Below are 23,346 nucleotides of genomic sequence, written 5' to 3'. Positions count from 1 at the left end.
CCCGGAGGCTGCAGGGCCGGGGCCGGGCCCCCGCGGAGGGGCCGGGGGAAGCCGGGGCTCGGCCCCGCTGGGGCCGCGGGGAGGTGGGGAAGGGTCCGCGGCTTCCTGCTGGAGCCTCGCGTGGAGGCCCACGTTCAGGGGAGCACACGCACGGAGGGAAATGAGCTCGACGAAACGCTTTTAGAGAGAAATGGTTTATTGAAAGATCCAACCCGCTTAAGGGAACCCAGAATTACTTCGGAGATCTCAAAATAACTGTGGGGAAAACAATTCTGTGAAGCAGGCTTGGCCTTGTCCTCGCTGGGCCGCACAACTGTGTCCACAGTTCCACAGACTGTCAGCACTAACGCTGAAGTGCAGAAATGCGTGAGTGCTGTGAAGTGGAGCGTCACGCTGAGCACGACTGCTGTTCGCAGGAACATGCTGTGTGAGCATCCACCGTGCTCACTAAATCCTCAGACTTCTGGCTTAACCTCATCTGTTCCTCCTCTGGGTTGAGAGTGGAGTCTGTAAATGAGAAAAGAGGATAAAGAAGCCACGTGACTGTTTTTTGTTTTATTTTTTTAATACATTGAGGTACTGACTCAGTGCTAGTATGATCAGCCTCAACAGTTTTTCACATCGGCATGTGTGGAACAGGGCGTTACCCAAACCCATACAAAAAATTAATCACAAAACCATTATGTAGGTATAACTCTTGGTGAAAACAGTAAGACTTCTGAACCTAAGTGTTGAGGTTCGTTCTTGTGGTTTTAGTGTGTACCACTGTTGAACTGATGTAATTTTTAGAAAAGTTCACTTTTCCCATCACTCATATTTAGGTAGTGCGAACTCTAGCTACGATGCTTGCTAATATGGCTTATTTTCTGGTATGCAAAGTTATTAATATATTTCATCCTTTTTTTTTTTTTTTTTTTAAATTTACTGAAGAGGAAAAGGTGAAATGGGGTGTCCCTGCCTGAGACAGAGCTTTTTTCCTATGCTAGCATCCTAACAAGCTGAGCAACTTAAACAGCCAGATCACATGAAGCCTTAATTTGGGCTGTAGCTCTGTGTCTTGCTGTGGAGAAGAGGAAAGAGAAAGAGTAGGGAGCTGTGCAAGACTAAGAATCACAATCTAACATGCACCTTGCATTGTGCACAAGTACACCGTTTTAGACTCACCAGCTGGTACACAGTGGAAACCCACGGAGATGGGAACAGTTCTGGTTGCTGAGCAGCCTGCTGCACAGTGTAAAACTGGCTCCATGGAAAAGCATTTTGAGACCTTTTTGTCAAATGCAACTGGCTTCTCAACTTTGACAAATCTACGCTGCAGCTTGCAAGCTACAAAAATATATATATATATATTTTTTAAAGAATCTATAGTTTATATAAATAACTTCTGAATTCAACATATAGAATTAGCAAAAATTAAGACCAATGGCCATACTGACAAACACAAGATACGTGAAACTAATCTCATTCAAGGGAGTACTACTTTCTGTCAAAGACTTGGACTGTAAGGCATCTGGGGGGACAATCCCCAGGACAGAGGCATGTTAAGTCAGATCTCGGTCGGACATGGGTGTGGAAATCCAAAAGATACTTGTGCATCCCTTGCTCTGCTGGCACTCAGATTTACCCAAACTACAACAGCACTTCAGTTTGGGTCAGTAGTGGCTCCTCTACATCCATATATCCACTTCTGCACTGTGCCTAGCATCACAGCCACCTTGCCATGGCTGAGCAGCTTAGGCCTTACGACCCTGTGATCCGGGCTTCACTAGACCAGTCTCCACAGGGGAGCTTGACCCTAAGAGCATGGTCCAAAATGCCACCTCTTGTCCATGGGGTGTGGTGCACCCTACCGTGTTCAGTTATGCTCATGTTGTTGTTTTTATACAGGAGCTAAATGGTAAGAACAGTCATTCCCTGTCTGAAGGTTTCAGATTAATTCCATCTTCAGCCTGAGTAAATTAAAACATCTATTTCCCACACAAGTGCCCTCTGTTTTGTTAGTCAATGTTAGATTTTGTTTTTTTTTTTTTTCTTTCTGGGATTTTAAAGCCTGAAAATAACAGAATGGAAATAAAGCATGAAACTTTTAGGTACAAGATAAAATGTCTTTTGTAAACAGTTAAACTATCTACTTTTCATAACAAATTATCAGCTTGGGGAGATTTAGGTTTATAATTTTATCTAGAATGCACAAACTTCAGGTAGTTCGGTAATATGTAAGAAATTGATATAAAAATGCAATAAAAACAGACTTTGCAGAGAGCTACCAAACTCAGGAGAATGGACTGTGTTTTAGTCTAAGGAAACTAATCACAAAATAGTGAACAATAATATGGTCATTGTACAATTAATATAAATCGGATATGTAAATCTTATGACTATTCATGTGACTAATGAATTAGTCAAAGACAATGATACTAATATATTTTAGAATCTAAATACCTCCAGTACAGGCATCTTCTGAGACGATCCAAGACTGAGCAAAACTCACTGCATCTTTAGCTAAGTATCCACTGGGCATTTGATATTCCCTTTCCTTCTCAGCATCATATTTTCCACAAATACCACATGTCTTCCCAGCCATCCAGAAAGCAACCTGAATCTTTATAGAAATAAAAATAAAAATAAATAAATAAACACTTAGATGTTTTTCTTCTAAAAATAAAACCACGGGAAAAAAAATAGTACCTCAAATCTATGTCCATCGTAATACAGTTTATCTATGCCATATTCAGGGGCTTTTAATGACAAGCCTTCCTTTTCACTGCTGATCAGCATGCTTGCATCTGCAACAAGAAAACAAAAAAACCTTTGAAAATGAGGTTATTGTTTTAGGGTCCAACCTGAACCCCTGTTAAATTCATGGAGACAATGCAGACTGTAATGTACGGTGGAAATGAAAAGAAATGGTGGAAATAAGAAAAATCAGATCCCATCCTGCCTTGGACTAAGCCAAAGCCCAGTGACTAGCGTGGCCATGGCGGGAGAGATCTGTTTGCCTGTTCTGGGAGTCTCCATGGACAGCACAAGGTGCCCTAGCCCTGCATTATTTGGTTTGTGGATACACAAGATTGGCACCTCTTTCTTTGCTCAGCTTTCGTATCACCCCCATGGAAGCCACTTATATTAAGTGGCTTATATTATATTTGAGAGGGATTTGCAGGATTATGTCCTTCTTCAAAAGAGCAGAAAATATTAAGTGAAATAGAAAGATGAGTCTCCTACCAGAACTGGGTGTGTATGGAACATCTGTTGGGGTCTGAACACCATTAATCTTCAACTGGATGCGTCCATTGGAAACATACATGTCAACCTTACTTTAAGTAAAGGAAACGAGTATAAATAAATGTTCCTCCTCCTCACTATTCAGCTCACAGTTTCTAGTCCTGGTAGAACCAACACTGCAGGATGCTCATATCATTTTGTGAATAATTACCTGTTACCCTTTGGGAAGAAAATTAAAAGAGCCCAGAAAAGCGTGCCAGGAGGAGTACTCACAATAACCCTTTCCCCAGTTTTCTGAGCATCTCTTTGTGTCACAGTTCAAGCAGTAAGACACCAGGCTACAGAAACCCTTGCTGCAAAACAATGTAATTCCTCTTATATGTTCACATATATTCAAGGTGCTTTACATTTCAGAGGAAGATTGGGTTCTGTACAGCAGTTATGATCTCTTACAGCTTGAATAGCCTGTGTAGTACAGTATTTTCTTGATAGCAGTGTTTGCTCTAATGAAGAAATATGACACGTACGCACATCAAAAGCATACGAGTGCTATATGAAACAATGAGGAATGACACAGTGGCAAGGAATGTATCACAAAAGATATGGTCTATAAAATAAGCATCCTTCAGTTCTTCCACAAAACAGGTGCAGGGAATACTAGTTTCTCTCTGTTTCTCTAAGATTATGGCACAGATGGGCACACAATTTTCAAAAATAAATAATTACTCATAATGAAACCTTACAGATCAAAGCCTATTTATGCACTTTGAAGAACATTCCCTACAGTGATTTTGGTATGCATAATCCTATACTACTTAGAATATCAGACTATATTTGTAAAGAAGAACCTATGGTTGCTCCAAGATGAAACAAAGCATGTCTTAAATTAGTTTCAAATAGATTTAGTACATCATGTACCAACTAAAGGATGACCTAAGAGAGTGCATCTAATCTGGGATAAGTAATTCCCTTTTTAGGTATGTCCACTTCTCAAGATCTCTGCTGAGATGATTGCAGGTGCTAACTAGTCCTAATTATTAGTTTAGCATAGGAGGTCAGACTAAATTATTACAGTAGTCCCTTTTGGATTTATAGTTTATGTTTCTACCTAATTACTGAGAACTGAAATGAGACAGTTAAATGCTTACAAATTAATGAAGAGTTTCAGGCAGTAAAGACTTTAGGTTACTGTGAACCTCAGATGTATTTCAGAAACAAAGGACTTCTCAAAGGCAAAGTCCCAAATCTCAGTGACATTCCTAGAAACCTTTCCATTGACGTCAGTAACTTTTCCATGAGTCTTATGAAGTACCACTCTGCCTTTACAGTCTGGTCTCCACATTTATATCAGCTTGACATCTATCTGTCATTATGTATGCAATTACTTACTGACTGGCGAGCCTGACATTTATTGCTATAAGGTCAGCAGATTCTTCAAGTCTTTTCATCATAACTAAGAATTTCAGTTCTGGACTACAGTCCTGTGCCAAGACGTGGAAGCAATTCGCAGGCATTGAATAGTTAAACTCAACTCCATTGAAGGTTGTGATCACATTTTGGGAGACTGAACAATGAGCTGAAAAAAGTCAAAAGTAAACCTTTTATACTTCAAGACAGTTACTCTATTTTAAATGGGGAGGGGAAAATGAAACAAGTAAAATTCTCCTTTTTTCACTGTTATTGTATTTTGTTGGAAGTCTTACCAGTTCCAAATAGAAATTATTTTACAACAATTTTAATTAACAGACAGATGTTTAATTAACATTGTGTTTTTACCAAAGAAATATGCATAGGCATGATATTAGACCACTGATTTCAGGCAAAATGTGTCTCCGTATCCCAGAATTACATAAAGCCTTTCCGCTAATAATTTAACCTAAGTATCTTACAATTATGTCTTAATACGGCAAGAATGAATAAATAACCTTTTAAAATCAGGTGCAGGAGGTAAAATTAACGGGTATATTTTCTGAAGCTGTTTCAGCTTCTTTGTAGCAGTACTATTCAAGCAGAACACCACAAACCTGAGGTCACTTAAGTGTCCTTCTCATAAATTTTGTAATGCTTTTTTTCTCCTGGAGCAGTCTCTGCAATGAAGTTCAAATGGATATACTGGGGGAGAGCATATGTCTGAATCACTGTTTGGCATTGTACTGAATACTTAATCTTGCTAACATGCTTCCTTTTCCTTACATCTTTGCAGCCTCAAAGATTTTCATTACAGACAGGTTTACTTCTATGTGAAGTCCAACTGATTTTTCAAGTGAGCGTAAAACAATTTCAAGTTACTTTAAAAATATGAGTCATATTTACAAAAATCTGCAAAGTAGGTACTTCTGCAGGTAGTTATTTGCTGACCTTTAAGGTTTTCGATGATTGAAAAGGCTGTTTGGGAAAAGATGTCCCAGTCAGGAGATGGTAGCGTTGAAGTCAGAGTACCTGGACTTGAAGGGAATGGTAGGGGAAGCCTGATGGCTCTGTTGTAAATTGTGATCTGAAAACCAGACAGAAAACAAACATGAATGTAAATGCCAAATACAGTGCGGAGATGTAATAGCATTTTCCTATAACATTCAAAGAGGCCTGTACTGACCGAAATCTAAACTAGAATCTAGATTTAGGTCAGAGCTAAAAATAAATCAAGTCCTCTATCTACACCAAAAAAGAGCTCTACAATTTGACACATCTGCAATCTACAGAATAGCAATATTATAAATTAAGTTTGATATTTGCCAATTCACATTTTTTTCATGAGTTGTACATCCCACTTGCTCACAGTACAAACAGCTTGCTTACTTGAGATGCTCATCCTTTCCTTGCCTATATGCTGAGGGCTAATATTTATCCATCATGATTCTCTACAGCCTGGTATTATTATCTCTTCCAAAACACAGCAAAACCTATCATCTCCCTGAAGATTTTTGGAGGAGTGGTCTTTTTAATCAATAATTGCTTATGTGGTCTCAATCATGATTGTTGTATTACAACCTCTTTTTTATTTCAAGTGTCAACTTGCTACATGAGAAAGAAATGTGCTGTAAGATATTTTCATAACAGAATCAACTATGTGAACACAAGGTACTTGTGATGGAGGAACTTCTTTATGGTTTAATAAATTAAAAATCAAAAAATTGGTGGGATAAAAAAGCTATTAATCTTCAATTTCATAAGTATGTAATGCTCCAGAATAAAAGATAGTGGAAATATTTACCTCAGGTAGCCTGAGGACCACATCGCAGGTTCTTGGAGATGTCAGAGCCATAACCATGGTTGTCTGGCGAGAGGGACCACGCTGTTGCCTTTGGGAGTACCCAAGCATATATGCAGCCCCTGGAAGATATCTGTAGAACCTGAAGAATAAAGTAACTGATTAACTGATTAAAACCATCCATCTCTGAAAAGTTTGTTCAGCATTTGTTCTGACTGAAGTACCCCCATAAAGCAATATGCGCTCTCTGTTAGACAGAAGTTTTATAGTAGGGTTTGTAACTTGGTGTTGTCTATGGGAAGAGGAACAGGCAGATTTTAACAGCGTTAATGGGTGAAACAGTCTTCAGCAGACTGGATAGCAGCATGACATGAGAAGAAAAGTATAACCACCTTTTTCTAAAGACATTCAGAGTTAAAAAGTAGGCACCGATTACATAAAAACTAAAATACTAAATAGCCAAAAAATAGATGACTTGTTATTAATGTTTCAGTCCTGCAATACACGGTTTTAGCAAGGATCCATTGCCCACTAAGATTGTCAATGAGGTGACAGAGGAACCTCTATGATCAGGTTCCATTACAGGCTTTGGATTTAAATAGAGAAATACAGAAAAAAAAGTTATATATATATATACATATATATATATATATATATTTAAAGGTATAGTCTTAAAGAAGAACAAAGCTGAATTCTGTAGCTTTGCTCCAGGATGGTCAATTCAATGGTTTCATCCACTATAATAAGGGGACATCAAGGTAATACAATCCCCTATAAAAATTATGCTCTTCAGCAGACATTTGTTAATCAAATCACTTGTATCCCTTCAAACATGAAAGCTTGTATTGCATCTATAACTGAGGTGTTATATGTGTCAATATTTTGGCATTGCTGTGAAGAAAAAAAAAGAGGCTTAGATACAGGTCTCAGTGCTATTGTGGGTAAATGCATGTACAGGTACAATGAATGAATTTATAACAATAATAATATATAGAACATGGATATATATGTGGATAGTTGCATATATGAACTGAATACAGAATTTAGTTTTCTTATACTAAGCATCATGCAACATTTGCTGTTTAGTGTGCAATAAACCTTACGGAAGTATTCACATCATCTTCTTCAGAAGGCAGAGGTAAGGTGCCTGCGTTAGGAAATGACTCTCTTAAGGCACCCTGTACAGTCAAAAAGAGACAGACTCCTTCAGAGAACCAAGGTTAGGCTTCTACTTAGAGCTTCCAGGGATTAGGAAGCATCAGGAGACCAAGTTCCTAATTCAGGCACTTTAAATTAAAAGCTTACAATAAATTATGTCAATCCCATCATCCACTTCGTTTCAAGCAGTTTTCCTGCAAACAAAAATGCACTTAATTTTGAGGGAATGAATGCACAGAAAAAAAAAGAGACTGAAAAAAACAATCTGATATAAAATCATATTGATGAAGGGAAATTCTTCTGGATCAGAAATTGCAGAACTGAATCTAATTATCTGAAGCATTGACATGGGTGACTTTTTCAAAAACTGAAGTAAAATCTCACCATCTTGCTGTTCTTCGGACACTTGAAGGTACTTTTGGCCACACCAGTTTCATCTGCATAGCTGGATGAGAAGCAAATTTCCCTGTTGCAATCTGAGTAGCAATGTGGTAGTCCTGGCAATCTGTACCCCATTTAAGGGAACCCTAGTAGAAGGCAATATATATTTGTTGTACAAAGCATAGTAACATTGTTATATTTCATTTGCATTTGAGCTGATCACATTTTAAACTCACCGAAGCTTTATGGGAATTTATTACTGAAGCATCAGCACAGAGTTTCCATCTATTTGATTCTGTGATGCTTGAAACAAAAATCTGTATCCTGAATCCGACGGGCTGTCTGTCAGTGTACAGTACGAGCTGGAATCCTGTTGGCTGCTCGTTTCTTCTGATGGCACGAAGAACTGCAGCCAGTATTGGTGGCTTGCTGTCTCCCAAGAATTTAGGCTTAAGTCAGTAGGGAGGAAATAGAGACCAAAGACAAAGCATTAGAATTACTGTATAAGAACAGAAATAAAAAGTATTTGTAAAGGAAAAGCTTCATTCAAGTCTTTTTATATAAAGTACATGACAGTATCGTAGATCATCACTCTAGCAGTTCGGTGCATGTGTGGTTTTGCCCGTCTTTCAAGGGAATGCTCTTACAACCTTCGTAAGTACAACAGTAATGTTATCATAAACATGCATTCATTTGAAATCCACAGTAAATGTCTTTATTTCTTGTGTGTGAAGACACTCACCTGAGACATAGCTGTAGAGATGCCTTCATCACTAACTGAAGAAGAAGAGGAGCTGCTGCTGCTGCTATTCAGAACTTCCCTTTGTGAGTCCTGCAACAACAGAAAATCACTGTGAAGCAAGTTGTTTACCATTACAATTCATCACAGAACTAATTTTTCGTATTTTTATTTTGACTGAACTAAGTTCCAGTCAAGCTAGTGAGAGCAATTATAGGCCCTGCCAACAGCATAAGCAGAAAATGTACCTGTTCATCTGCTGGCTTGAACCAAAACTGGTAAATGGGTAGATGTGCCTGTGAAGATAGATAGTACGTAAGAAGATCCAAGAGAAGAAAAACAACTAACTTTTGACAAATGCTTTAATAAGTTCAGTATTGAATACGGAAAAAAGGTAAAACAAGATGCAAATTTTTAAACATTTTAAACTGAAACCTTCTGGAATATGAAATTCTGAACTGAAATGCTTCAGAGAACCAGAGAGGTTAAAAACAGGAAAGAGCTCTGCTAGGTTACCTCATCCATGCTGCAACAAACAGTCTGTTTTGTCTTTCTTCGGTACATGCCCTTTGGGCACAATTTCCTGATTTCTAGTACAAAAACATTCACTACAAGAAGTATAAAGAATCCAGTCTGGGTGAATTACCTGTTGGTTGGGATATTCACTATCCCCACTGCAGTGTTTGTCTCCAGGGCGGTCCTCTCTGCTGCTGCTGCAGATCATACTGCTGTCAGAGCCAGCGCTGCTGCTGCTGCTACTGCTCTTGCTGCTCCTGCTGCTGCTGCCATGCTTCTTCCCAAATTGCCTTATTTCTTCGTTCTCATGTTTATTTTCAGGCTCCTTACCATCAGCAGAGGAAGCAGTGGAAGAAGAAGACGAACTGGAGAGGGGATTTGCACTGGGCTCTACCCAGAGGTCTGTAACAGCAGTCTTTACTTTGCTGTGAATCCGTTTCGTATGGTGCCATGTCTTATTTGTGACCTCCAAAAACAGTTCAAAGAGTTATGAATTTACAGCTCTGTAACATTTCTCTAGGTGTCAGACAAGCATCTTACCACAGCCTTTCAAGGAAATAGAACTTCCTTGCCCCCCACACTTCAAAAGCTGCACCAGAACACTCCAAGACCCACCCCTCCCAACAAAAATCCTTGCTTTCCCATGCCAGTTTTCCACATTGGACTTCAAACCCTTGGTTTCGTTCATGGGAAAATATTCCCCCATCCAATGCTCAGTCTCTTACCTTGAACACATTTTCAATGCCTAGGATCTTCTTCAGTTTAGCTTTGATGTTCTCATACAGAGATGTCTCCTCCTCTTCTTTAGACCCCGAACTTGCTACATCGATTATTTTGGAAGCAGCTTTGGGCCCAGCCTGAATCTCCAGCTGTATTTTTTCAATATCAGCATCTGTATGAACTAGAGTCAAGATACTTATATTTCAGTACTGTGCTACCTGAGCATCATTCACAGAGATTGACAGAAAAGATTGCTTTCATTACTATACCTGGCTTCAAAACTATCCTGGCTTCAAGTTCTCCAACTAATTTGTGCAGATAAGTATTTCTTAAGAAAGCAGAATTTTGTGACTTTAGGCTGAGACAAGCAGAACATCCCAAACTGGATAATTTTCTACAGAAGACACGTGCATAAGATCTTTGTCCTATACTGTGGTGATGTTCCTCTTCTGAGCCTTGCTGGTATCCCTTGGGTATCACACTAGGAATATTTCTTTGCTGTATTAAACAAAAATATGGTAAATAAAAATATTTTACACGCACACACACACAAAAAAAATTGTCACAGCTCCTAAAATCTTTGCTGTATTCCTATTAATGATGAGAATGATGACATTCTTGGCTAAGAAAGGAAGCACTGCTTAAAATTAGAAACTCAAGCATTGGAAGAAGTGGGATTTTTTTCCAAAGTGCTCTGTGGAAGAGGTCAGGTTTCCTAGCCAGCCTTTCCCAGGCAGTGTTTCACAAACAAACTTGCCAATCAGAACCTCCAGGACTCTTTGGAGGGGCTATTTCTCTGCACCAGTTTTGGGATACTATTCCTCAGCTGTATTTGCAGTCAGTATATCCTTTCCATGCCAGCAGTAGGCCTCAGAAGCTGAAGAGCACATCAGAGGATGGGCTTCTACAGACCCCTGCAGGGATTCCCTTGGAATTTGGGAAACAACCTGTATATCCTGTCTGAGCCATATTTTCCAGACTGTTTTGGCTCTGAAAAACAGGGTACTGTACAAAGGATGTGGCTTTCACACCCCCTCCCCATGACTATGCAGAAAAAGGAAGACATGTTGTCAGAGCAACCCATCTGCATGAGATGACAAGAGCCAGCAGGCCCTGAATAAAAGTGGCTTAAACATATTGAGACTTATGTTAGGCCTGGTTTGGGATACATCAGGCACCTGCTGGGTCTCACAGTTTCCTTGTTTGTGATCTGATTAGCCAGCTGCTGTATTGGGCGTGCTCAGCCCCAGTGAGATATGTTCTGTTCTCTACCTGCCTGCAGTGCAGGCGATGAGAGGCCTCGTTACCTTCCAGCTTTCGGCTCTTGAAGATATTTCTGATGACTGAAACTTCTGATTGGAGATATTTGTTATTTCTCCTTTGGGGAGAATACGGGTCTTCTTTTCGGAATCTGCTTCTTCCATGTTTCTTGAAATAGCATAAGCTTCACTCCTGTGGAGGTGACAAATGGCAAACAAGTAACATCTGATTTTGCTTAACCCCAATTGTCTTTAATACCAGAGAGCTATGGGCAATACAAAAGAGAATATTAAGCTTCATGTGGTTACCAAACTACAGCAGAGCCTGACAAGAGTTGTAGGTTCATGATTTTATAACAGGGAGCTCACAATCAGTAACACATAACAACTGAAATGGAGCTAACTCTTCTGTACCTTACAGCTGCAAGCTCAACCTCCTGGTGGCAAGGAAGGGTTTCAATCTTCACATTCTTCTCTTTCATATTAACCCTGGCATCAAATTTCATTGTAGTGTTGGCACTGAACTCTGCGTGAAATTCAAGACCACTCTGAAAGTATTGCATATTAATCCCCATCGTTGCAATCATGTGGAAATATACTCTGAAAGAGTGAAAATAAAAATATGCAATTACAAATTACAAATTAACATGCATGTACTTATCTTTGAAAGGCAGGATTGCATTTTCTTTGTGTTCTTTTAATTGTAAGAACCACTACTAACAGATTAAAAAGATATATCATGTAACAGGATAAAAAAGCTAAAGTGCCACTGGAAAAAGTGAAGGGATTTATTTGATAAAGCTTGCATGGATCCTCTCACAGCCTAATCACTGATACACTGCTTGATAATAAGCTAATGTCAAAATCTTCCTATTGCTTCAGATTTTGTCTATTTTTTTTCACTATTGTTATTATCATCATTATTACTGTTATTAGTAGTGTTGCTGTTGCTTTTGTGGATCCAGAAGTGTTTTCCTTTTCTGCCTGAAACCCCCCCAGCTTGTGTCTTCTGAAAAACTTTCTCATATGTAATCAATGCCTTCATGGCTTAGTAGCTTTAGTCACTGAGCAGGTACAAATATGAGCATTTTCAGCAATGGCAGAACATCGCCACGTTCCTCTTTAATGCAATGCACTTTGCTAGGCTGCATGGGCTGAAAGCATCACATGATTGTGTTGTTTTCTTACAGATTCACTGCTCAAGACTAGCACAGCCATCCCAAATCTGGTACAAATAAGATACTTACGTAATATAACTATTTCAAATATAAATACAAATGAATGTGTGTGTATATATGAAAATACATCATTTTTACTTTGGCTGCATATCAGCGTGAATATCCATGTTGGTTTCCAACAACTGTGATGGTCTAAAATTGTCAGATAATGGTGGTGACAGCTGAATATCAACTGCAAAAGACGGAGAGAAATTATATGAACACAGAAAAAATATTTAAAAAAAAGAAAAATGCGGGGGATACAATTTTTTCAATAAACATAGTAGTTAATGCATGAGCATTGCTTTTACATTTTGAAATACTTCACAGGATTACTTAAAGATTATTACTCTGAAACAGTTACAGAAGTACGTCTCAGATGAAACATGGTGATTACTTCTCAGCCCCTTTGGAGGTGTCTGGACACTGTTTCCCCATTACGAGAGTATTTTTCAAGACTACAGAGGGATTTACTTTCAGCAGAGGGATTGGAACCACAATTATCGGGAGGAAATTGCTCAGTTAGGTGTCCCAAGCTCACCATCGGCCACAGCCTGAGCCAGCACAGCGCCGCACAGGCTGAGCTCCAGCGGCATGCCAACCACCGTGGGGACAATGTGCCGCAGCTCGGCCACCATCGCCGGCACGGTCCATCGGCCTGAAATGCCTCGCTGGACCTCTTCCACTGCTTTTTTCACCACTGGCTGCCAGTTTGATGATCCAGTCAGACTCTGAAGACAGAGAAATTGGTTAAATAATCAGGGAAGATGAGATGGGAAGGGGAAATTATTCTGCATCACAAACAAAAAAGGCAACAGCCTTGTCAGTACCATTATGGTCTGCTGAATGACTTTGTTATCAACGTCAACAAAGGCAATCTCCTGGCCCAATATTTTGATGTAAGCAGACACCAGAGGGTCTTCTGGAGGCAATTCTTTCCATCCCAGAAACTGCAGTGTTAAGCAGGAGAAAGGGAAGAAGCAGATACAGTTTCTTAAAATACAACATTGTATTAACAAAATGTAGATCACATTTGAAGGATGCTAACTATGGTTCCTTAGCCAAAAAAATAGTAACCATCTTACTAGTCTGAATTGATGTGGCCTTCCTTATGTTGCATAACTGACTTCAGTGGGAGTTTCCCCACATAAGGATGAGGTAAGGACTCGGTAATTTTTGCTGCTCTAAGTAGTGGGTGGCACCCAAGGGCTCATGAACAAAAGTCTTGTTCAATAACCATTTTAAGAGAGAAGAGCAACCACTTACTGTGTTTTAACATACACTTTAAAACAGATGAATTTTGGCTACCAGCATCATCATCATCTTTTGTACTGTACATTAAGGGCAGCTTTGCGTGGGGTGCTGACACATGGTGACTGAAAAAATGGCATCTGTTCACAGACTAAGTACAATATAAGTAAGTACATCTTTCTGTGACCAAACAGGATGGCCAACTGCTTTCTCACTGGAACATCAAAGGGATGGCTAGGAGGGTAGCTGATGCAACCCTGGGCTGATGGGTACTACATATTGCAAACAAATCAGTAAGGTGCATAAAGACATACCGTTTTACCAAGTTCCTTCAGTGTCTTGTATGTATCATATTCAGCAAAGGGAATATTCTGCTGCCTGATAATATTGATTAGGCTTTGTGATCGGAGGGCCACCTGTAGGAAACAGCATCGAACATCACAGCCCAAGTACCAGGGAGCTCAGGAATACCTTTCTACCTGGTATTACACCCACGGAGGCCACTCTAAATACATACTTCATGAAGCTGTAGCACTTATAAGGCAGATGACTGGAGGCTATGACTGCAGATGCTGAGGACGTGCTGAGCTTTGAATTCGTCAGCAGGGATAATTTTAGGGCAGCTCAAAGATCAGCCCAGGCTGCAAAGCTTGCCCAAGAAGGTGAGTAAATGCCTGCATGCTGTTACATGGAGTTTCAATCTGCTGGGGCTGCACTGCTGGCTGAAATTTAATTTCAGCTGCTTATTCCCTGTACTTATGCAAAATGCCCCACACATCACATGACTTTAGTTAGGCAGACAAATGCTCTGCTATGTAAGCTTTCCTTTGCTCTCTTAGATTTTCATGCCTATACTGAATGTTTTCATTGCTAAATCTACATGTCAAAAAGCCCAAATACAAGTAAAATCATAACCATTATCTACATTTTCCATTCCACTCCAGTCCTTACAGCCAGAGATAGAGTCAGACACTACAATGCAGTCCAAATGGCTTAACAAGTAATGCTATCTGTAGCTGGGTCGTATCTATCTGGTTGTTTTCATGAAATACTTACCTCTATAATGTCTGTTGCAGTATTTGCATAATATCCTCTTACTTTTGTGATTATATCAGATGGAAACATAGTGCTGGGACTGTTCATTAGATAGACCCTCCAAATTGCACCAGCCTTATACACATCTATAACAGGAACAAAAAGCAGCAGAGATTTTTCTTAGGGTTTCCGAGGTGTCTGGTGCCTATAAGTTACCTTAGGTGCATGCTGTACTAGATCTCAAATGATTCTGCCAGTATTCAGCCCCGTAGGTCCTCAAGCTTGTAACCCCAAGAGGGAATCTTTGTTCTAGGGCAGAGTCAACAGGACCACAGTGACTGAAGAAGGAGGCCTAAATCCATGTGCAGATAAGACACCTCTTTCCCCAGCAGATACCCAAAGAGTAGTAGAACACCTTCAGGAGATTTTGCGTTTCAGGAGACTCTTGTGCTTTATTCTGTTTCAGGAGTGTACTAAGCCCACAGCCCATGACAGGATTTTGTATGGAAATTGTGGAACACAATAGATGCCTTCAGCTAAGCAAGCCAAAGCAGGGAACATGGCATGTGGTACTCACGGGAATAACCACCAGCATGAATGACCTTGCTGTAACGATAGCTCAGCCTGTCAAGTCTGGGGCTCAGTAGTTTAATGGCAATGTTGCAAGCAGCAGATCTGAGTAATAAAGAGTTAAAATCATATGAAGATAGTCAACTGTGACCAAATTCTTAGAAAACTTCAAGAAAAATCGCCATTTGCAACTAAAAAATGTACTTCTTTCTTTACTTACAGATTGTAGAGCTGTGGGATCCTGCCTACTGCCAAAGCCTTCATGTGTGAGTACGTGAAACTGGCTACTTGTAGGCTGGTGTCCGTCAGCAGCGAGGTGGCCATAGCTGCTACAATTGGAAGAGCAGGCTTTGTTTCAAAGAGGACAACACAAGCCATCATGCGGACATTAGGAGCAAGTGTATTGTCCATAAAGATCTGGAGAGAGATCTCCCTTACCTGGAGGAGGAAGATAAAACCTGTGAATACCTCATAACTCCTTGGGAAGAAATATTTCCTAAACTGTGCGTGTCTGATCTGCAGTGAATGGAGAACAAAACCCTGAACAGAGACTTGAGCATGAGGCCTGTCACTGGAAATGAAGATACTGCTGGCTGCACAGTGAACAGGGCTGGAAGAAACAGCCATTAGTAAGGGGCCCAACATTACAGCGACTGAAGCAGCCTCTTTCCCAGGACGTCAGCCACGATGGGGTGATGTCGGGAATTCACAGTGTGGGAAAAGACAAGACCTGTAACTATATCTGCCCAGAGTTGCTAACATTACCTGATGGCTTTATTATCCCTGCATCGCTAAGTCAACCCAAATTACACCCTGTAAGACATTTGTCTAAATAATAATTTCAGTTACTTTTGCAGGGTCTTTTCTGGCAATTTTCCTCAGGGCCAGCACAGCATCAGCATGAATTCTGCTCGGTAATGCAGTAGCAGCAGGTGAAAATGTTGGCAAAAACTTCAGGATGCGTTTGATACTGGCTGGCTCTCCTGCGTTGCCTATAGCTTTCAGGGCCAAGGCCATGTCTTCAGCACGGTTTCTGCTGGCAGCTTCAGCAGCAAGGTCGTGGAGTGGCTGAAATCACAGCAGACAGTGGTTAATCATGTCAGGCAGCAGTCTTGTAATAACGTATAAAAATACTCATTGCCAAAGCAAATAAAACAACTACTGGTGCAAAGCCCTGAGTAAAGATGTTCAGATTTTTCTCCCAGGAAGAATCTCACCATCGTTATCAGGACATCATTAACACAGAACATACGCACAAACTTCATTTTCTCCTTGCACAGTGTTGTAACTGAGAGTAAATTGTCGCTGAGCCTGAGCTTTGTTTCAGTCTTCCTTGGAAGATTTAAACCCATTCCAAGCAGCAGCAGGCTATCTCAATACTGTAGTCCTTCTGACTAAGGAACCAGAGCTACATAGGCCGAGGACAATGACCTGAATATTTCTGACGGTGATATGCAAGTATGTAGCAGGGCCTCTTTGGAAGCCCTAACCTATGACATATCTAGAGCTTTGCATATATTCACACTTCAGTGCCTTTTTAATAGATATTTTAAGTTTGATCTACCTAATGTAAAAGTAGAGAGAAGAATCATAATTATTTTTCTTTAATCCTGAATTGTCATACATAAATTCCAGGTTGTTTACAGCACCTGTCATACCCACAGGCTTCTACCACTTACATTTGAAATTCTGAACTGTTAAGACCAGATTTTTCAAAGGCATCAGCTCAGCATTTCATTTTATCTTAGCAATTTAGCAGGCGATCACAGCTAAGAGTGAGGCATGTAAACACCTAGTTACCTAATTGCCAGCATTGTGAGAGGTAAATTAGAGTCATTAAAATAATTTCTTCACCCCTTATGAAATAAGAAATGAGAGTCACCTACCTGAAGAAGTTCATTAGGACAAAATGAAGGCTGAGCACAGTATTTATTTACCATGCTACCATACCCCAGGTAAACAAGTATTCGAAGCATCGGTGCTTTCTGAATTTGGGGACAGGTCAGAAAAGACTGCAGAAGAAAGAAGCCAGAGTCGTTAATGTTTCAACTTATTAGAGCTGGTATTTAGTGAAAACTTATATCTGAAAAGTAAATAGACAAAATTACTTTGGGTTTTTCCTAAATATTTTAAGAAGTTAAATAAAATGCTAGTGATTAAGCTAAAATTAAAGCAAATAGTATTGCTCCAGTTACAAGGTACGTACTTTATATTTTGGTTACATTGCATTATTTTCTACAGTTCCTCTATTTTTTTAATTTGTATTTGGCAAAAAGAAAACAGCAATTTTCCTAGAATTTGTGGGTTTTAACAGCATCAAATATCAAAGCCACTGAAAAATTTCTGGCAGCAAGTGTTTGGAAACATTTTCTAGATCATTCCCATTTTTGTTAATACCTTACCTTTTACAAAATATCAAGGAAATATGTTGCATCATTTGATTGTAATCCTGTGAATTCACCTTCAGAAATGAATGACAGGGTAAGAGAAGGAAGAATAATCTGTACTCACTGAGGCAACTTCTAGGGTTTGCTTGTTGGGTGTAACGAAATGGAAGGCAAGAGGGAGAGCAACAGCTGCTTCCCAGATGTTCAGCTTCTTATCATGGATTTTTTGTTTAAGGAACTGGAACGTGTCAGTAGCTCCAGCAGCACAGACAGCGCTCAGGAACCAGTGCCTGCCGGGGAGGGGAGGACCATTACCCCCATTGCCCAGTGCTCCTCTGGTGGGAAATCCTGGCTGACAGCAGTACAGTTACCTGTATGGAGGTTCACTGGCAAACTGCTCCCACAAAGAGTTGGTTTGATCAAGGGTCACTAGACGGAACAGCTGAACCATTTGTAAGAACTTGGCTGAAGCTTCTTTAGTGTCTCCTTCCTCATTATTCTTAACTAATTGTCGCAGAGTTTCTGTTAACTGTAGGCAAAAAACATGTTGAAATGTTGAAAACCATGTAGGAAAAAAATAAGTTGAAAGGTGCCATGTCTAAAATAATATTGTGATGACTTGTTAACCTTATAAATAATGGAAAGGAATGGAGAATATGCCTCTAATACCTGCCCATCTGCATTTTTGATCCTTATGAGAGGAATTGGCATCTGGAGCAGCTCTTCTGAGAAATGATAACGAAGACTTCCCTGGTTTTGCAGTTGAACTTCTGGTACATTTATGGGAGTGCTTTTAATGTCGACCAAAACCAATGCTTGTCTTCAAGAGAAAGAAAAAAAAATGCTTCAGTAGCATTGTACACGAGAGTTGGGCACGTACAGCTGCTGGGGCAGATTGAGGGGTGCCCAGCAGGGAGCTGCACTGACCACAGATGGATTACACACTCCTCAGGTTTGTGCATTGCTCAAGATTAGCTGGAAATGTTATAGGACTGGCGAGAGCTTTCATTATAGTGTTGCCACACTACCAACATGCACAGCACCTACCTTGCCTCCATGCCTGCTGCACCATCGGGCTCGTTGAACGGAGAGACCTGGTACGCCTGCCCCGACGTAGCAAACGTTATCAAAACCCCGCTGTCATCATACTTCATCTTGTAAGTGGACATCACCGTGCCCTTAACGTTTCTGACTTTCTAAAAGTGCAAAGAGACCCACTCATAAATACAAACAGGAACTAGTTAATTTATCACAGACAAGCCAAATTCCCTGCTGGTGCCAGCGCAAGGCAGGAGTCGTGCTGGTCCTACCAGGGGGCAGGTGGGGCAGGGGCGGATGTAAGCCATGCCCATGTTCTTCACCGCTCTGTCCTGGCAGTCGGTCAGGTCCTTGCTTTTGGAAATGGTGGCACGGTTATTCTTGCTGTCGTCCTGGATAACATATCTGGTTTGGCAGATGCCTTCAATGCCAGCCTGTGTGTTGATTAAACACAATGAACTTTTCACTGGAAATGGCCTTTCATTACAGCAATAAATTGGTCAATGCAAATTGCCTGGCAAATGTTATGTTCAGGCAAGCTTCTATGGAACGGTAAAATGAGAATAAAAGTAAAATCAGAATGGAAAAGAAACCAACCTCCTGTAGTTCGTACACATTTTGTGACTTCTTGATTGTTATCTGCATCATGTTCAGAATCCCTCTCACTATGTTCGTGCACAGGACGGGGCAGTCCTCAGGGGCATAAATACTTCCCACCCTTCCCTCGGTGTACTCAAACTTAAAGGCTTGGCTGAAACATGCAGCAATGGTCTCTGTGAGCTTTGAAGATGGAGTGAAGGAGTCAAGGGGCCAGAAGCCATGATATTTCTCCAGCTTTGGCGATTGAACCTGTGAACAGAATTAGGAAAACATTCATCCTGTCCACCACAGTGCAGTAACAGGGAAACTGGACTCTTCTAGTCCATGGCCAGACACAAGTCACTTGTTCAACACTGCAGGAAATGTTTTCCTCCTCACACTCTTGTTCTGGGGCTAGGGCATGGCCTCAAAAATGCAATTTCCTTAAAGGATTTCTGCCAGAAAAGGTCATGCAAAAGTTCAGCAAATGTGGTGAAGCTTGCTGGGTGAGTGAAACTGGCTGTCAGCTGTCTGTATGGGAAGGATACTCACCTGTTTTCCCCAAATTTTCAGTGTGATCTCCCTTCAGCCTGAAAATCAGCCAAGCCATCCCTCAAGCAGCCTACCTAGACACATGGGGGCTATGTTTGCTCCTGTCCAGCACATCCCAGAGCACCAAAACTGCAGCACAGCTGATGGGGAGGCAGAGATGGCCACAGGACCTCGCACTGGATGAGGCAAATGTCACCTTCTTTGCAAGCGGCTGTCATTGCTTCCAGCTTATCAAGCCGTACAGCTTGCTTGCAAGTCCTTGACTGCTACCTAGTGGGAAATGTGTGCCTGCATGCACATACATAGTCACATACACATACACGCATGCCTCCCACCCTCCTACATAAAGGTACGTGTTCCTGTGCAGAGCGAAACGGTTTTAGTGGCCCTGTTTTTAATCAGTGCTGCAACAGTGGCTTGTCTCCTTCTCAGAGTAAATCCTACTCGACTTTTGTCTGTAGTCGCTAAAGTCATAGCACCATCAGTGAGGTTACAAAAATCATGCAGTTGCAGAATTGTATTATATTTGATAATAGGTGTTCCCTCTCACTGTTTCAGTAGTACAGCAGATTCAGTAAACTCCTAGGATGAATGCTAAGTGGCCTCTTACAATTCTCTTCCCCCCCATGGTGTCATCCCTTTTCTATCATCCTTTGTTCCATGCCAGTCTTTTAAGATGTTTGGTTTCATCTTTTCTATGAGTAACAGCACTTCCAGATCCGATATCATTATATCAAGTGAAAGCATTACCGTTACCATTCTTCACATTTGAATTAATGCCTATGTGAGGAATACCAAAAGGAAGATAATGGAGACAGACTTGAGTTTCCTATGTGATGAAGGAATTTCAGCACTGAGCTTTTCTCAAGCTATGGACCAGGCTGAAACGTTGATATTTCATGCTTGAATTTGCATCATTTTCATATTCAAGTTTAGTGTTGCCTTACTAAAACTATCATGAGGACATTGCTTTAAAGCAGCTGCCTGTGATGTCTTTGCCTGGAACTGAACCTAAGGCAGCTTTACCAAGTGCGTGCAGGTGCTGATGGCAGCAGAGCTGGGGCAGCTCCGGCTCCCTCCCATGGCCCCGCAGGATGCGAGGGTGAACATCACTGCCTGAGCCTGACGTTGGGCTTGTAGTCCTCGGCACCAGGAAGGGCCATAAGCTTTTGTGCAAGGTTTGCATCTTTTTCTTGTTTATTTTACCAGCCTGGAGGTATGACCTGGACTTCTGCTGCATTATGTAGGCAGATGGATGGGTTCCCACGCCCCTTGCGACTTACCTGGAGAAGGTGGTCGCTGCGGGACACGCGGCTGATCTGCAGCTTGCAGGTCAGCTTCACTCCCGCCATCACCAGCCCCTTGCCCTGCAGCCCGTGCAGGATGAGTCCCTCATAGCCATACAGGTAGGTCTTTCCGGTATGAAAAATGGGCTCTATTAAATAATAAACAACAGAAATGCCTCCTTTGTTGTGATGCTACTCACGGGAACCATCCCAGCAAGGAAGGGTGAGGCTGGCTGCCCCAGCAGACTGGGCACAAGCAGAGGGCACAGCAGGGCTGCCGGGGAGGGCGGCGTTGGAGCCACTGGCTGGTGGTGGGAGCGCACTTACCGAGGTCCTGCTTCTGAGCCCCTGCATGGGAGGAGAGAGAAGGATGCATGAGAAAACCCAAACCTCTGCGGAGACTTTACATTTATTATTCATTTACTGGGTGTACCAATGGCTGGCAGATGGAGAGCAATGCACTCCTGCGGCAAACCCCACATCCCTTGGGACAGCAAGCCTGCCCCAGCCCCCCTCACTGGGTGCTGTTTGCTTTTCCCCTGCTCCTACACTTAGGTGCAGAAATCTAACAGTTTATAGCCAAACTCATTAAAAGGCTTCAGCGGATTGTGCCATGAATGTCCCTGAAGTCCCCAAGGAGATGCAGCTTCCTGAGGTGGCCATCACAGCTCAGAAGTGCCAGTAAAGCTTAGACTTACCCACCAGGGAGAGCACCAGGGCCAGGATGAGTCCCTTCATGCTAAAAGTGACTGAATGCCACAGGGCAAAATGTGCAGCTTTTATAGAAGAATTATTAACAGGCATGGGAAATTTTGTTGAGTTATCAACTTTTTATCAACCACTCAAACCCGTTGAGGGTGAAGGGATTGGGTACAAGGTGCCGTCTGCTACTGCTGTGCCAAAATCATCAGAGGCAATCTTGTTCTCACCTCACCACCTAACTGCTCTGAAAGTATCTTTTGGAACAGGTGCTTAAAAGTATTAAAATATCATTAAAGCTAAACTATTTATTGTGTAAGAAAAACTACTAATTATTCACTGGAAGCATCTGGTGCTATTGCAGCCTGCACTAACTTTGCCCAGGTTATCCTGACCTGAACATAAGGCACACATCTTATCTAACTGATAGTGCTTCAAAAGGATTGTGCAAAGCCCCAGGCAGGGCTCCTGTGACACTGCACTGATACCCTCCTGCCAGATGTACCTGCTGTCACCCACAGCGCTGCCCTCTGAGGGTGGGGAATTCACCCAGCAACACAAACCTCAGTCACGAGGACCACAGCAAAAAGGGCTCACTTTTTGCTCACCTGCCTTTTCTTACAAGGATATCACATCAGTTTCTTTGACCAGCGTCATCACCCACAGAAAGTTGTTGGTGAGGTGGGACCTGGTGAGGCTGCCAGGCGTTACAGACACAAACCTCTTGGGTTACAAAGATGTACAAAATCCGGTTTGCCCAAATGTGTTTCACATCAAGCAACAAGAGGCAGCATCCTCCCTCCAGGGTGGACACCCCTTCTCCCACCGTTCAGTAGCCGGCCACCTGCTGCCATTTTCCCTGTCCCTTTCCAGTAACCCCACAGGTCCAAGAGGCTGCTCATGGCTCCAGGACTTAGCTGGGTACCTTGGCTCCCAGACAGCCACCGGCACCACTCCCAACAGAGCCCTGCAGGGAGCGGTGGCCCAGCAGCCCCAGGACAGGGGTTTTCCCACTGGGGCTGCCCCTGTGTACACCCAAACCTCTCTGGGGGTAGGGAACAGAGTTACTGCTTAATCACTGCGGGAAGGGCCGAGGTCACAGCGCACTCAGCTCAGCCAGCTTCTCATCAACAGAGCAGAGACTCCTAGCCAAGACAGTTTAGTTTTCTTAATGCTCTCAGCTGATTTTTTTTTTTATAATTGAGCAGCTGAGATGTAATTTATAATAGCTGACAAAGTGTGGATTTTGTTTCTAGATCAAGGATGGCAACTGTAGGATTAAAAAAAAATTAAAATCTTACCTTCAAAATATTTTGAAATATAGCAAGTACTGCACCATGTTTTTACTGGTGCTATATTCTGGTCCTGTTTGTTTTAACGTCATCCTTAGTAAAATTGATAGACTGACAGAAAAGCTAAGCCATTCATGCTGTGAGCAAGACTAGGGAGTTGTATCATGTCTTTTGAGATTTGGTGAATATAGCTAATGGATTTGAGTATGTAACTACTGGCAACTGGTGAGAGGT

General features: G+C 41.6%; 1 protein-coding gene across 1 annotated transcript; it reads right to left on the bottom strand.

Moving 5' to 3' along the window:
- Positions 1-125: 125 nt before the first annotated feature.
- Positions 126-21,859, bottom strand: LOC121074055 (vitellogenin-2-like). The gene is made up of 34 exons (XM_040565746.1): positions 21,820-21,859; positions 21,119-21,270; positions 19,302-19,553; positions 18,977-19,138; positions 18,714-18,862; positions 18,336-18,486; positions 18,038-18,195; positions 17,791-17,956; positions 17,166-17,291; positions 16,129-16,347; positions 15,500-15,717; positions 15,287-15,384; positions 14,731-14,855; positions 13,989-14,090; positions 13,254-13,373; positions 12,965-13,154; positions 12,523-12,616; positions 11,621-11,806; positions 11,255-11,399; positions 10,217-10,445; positions 9,953-10,128; positions 9,358-9,693; positions 8,960-9,007; positions 8,715-8,804; positions 8,209-8,421; positions 7,976-8,118; positions 6,437-6,575; positions 5,584-5,719; positions 4,615-4,801; positions 3,226-3,317; positions 2,689-2,786; positions 2,443-2,602; positions 1,165-1,326; positions 126-507 (listed from the first exon to the last, which is right to left on the bottom strand). Exons 1-34 carry the CDS (start codon positions 21,857-21,859, stop codon positions 389-391), a joined length of 5,181 nt encoding a protein of 1,726 aa, XP_040421680.1. The 3' UTR covers positions 126-388.
- Between the last annotated feature and the right edge of the window lie 1,487 nt (positions 21,860-23,346).

Source organism: Cygnus olor, chromosome 8 (genome assembly GCF_009769625.2).
Source record: "Cygnus olor isolate bCygOlo1 chromosome 8, bCygOlo1.pri.v2, whole genome shotgun sequence".
Classification (NCBI taxonomy): domain Eukaryota; kingdom Metazoa; phylum Chordata; class Aves; order Anseriformes; family Anatidae; genus Cygnus; species Cygnus olor.
This window is presented reverse-complemented; position numbering and strand designations above follow the sequence as displayed.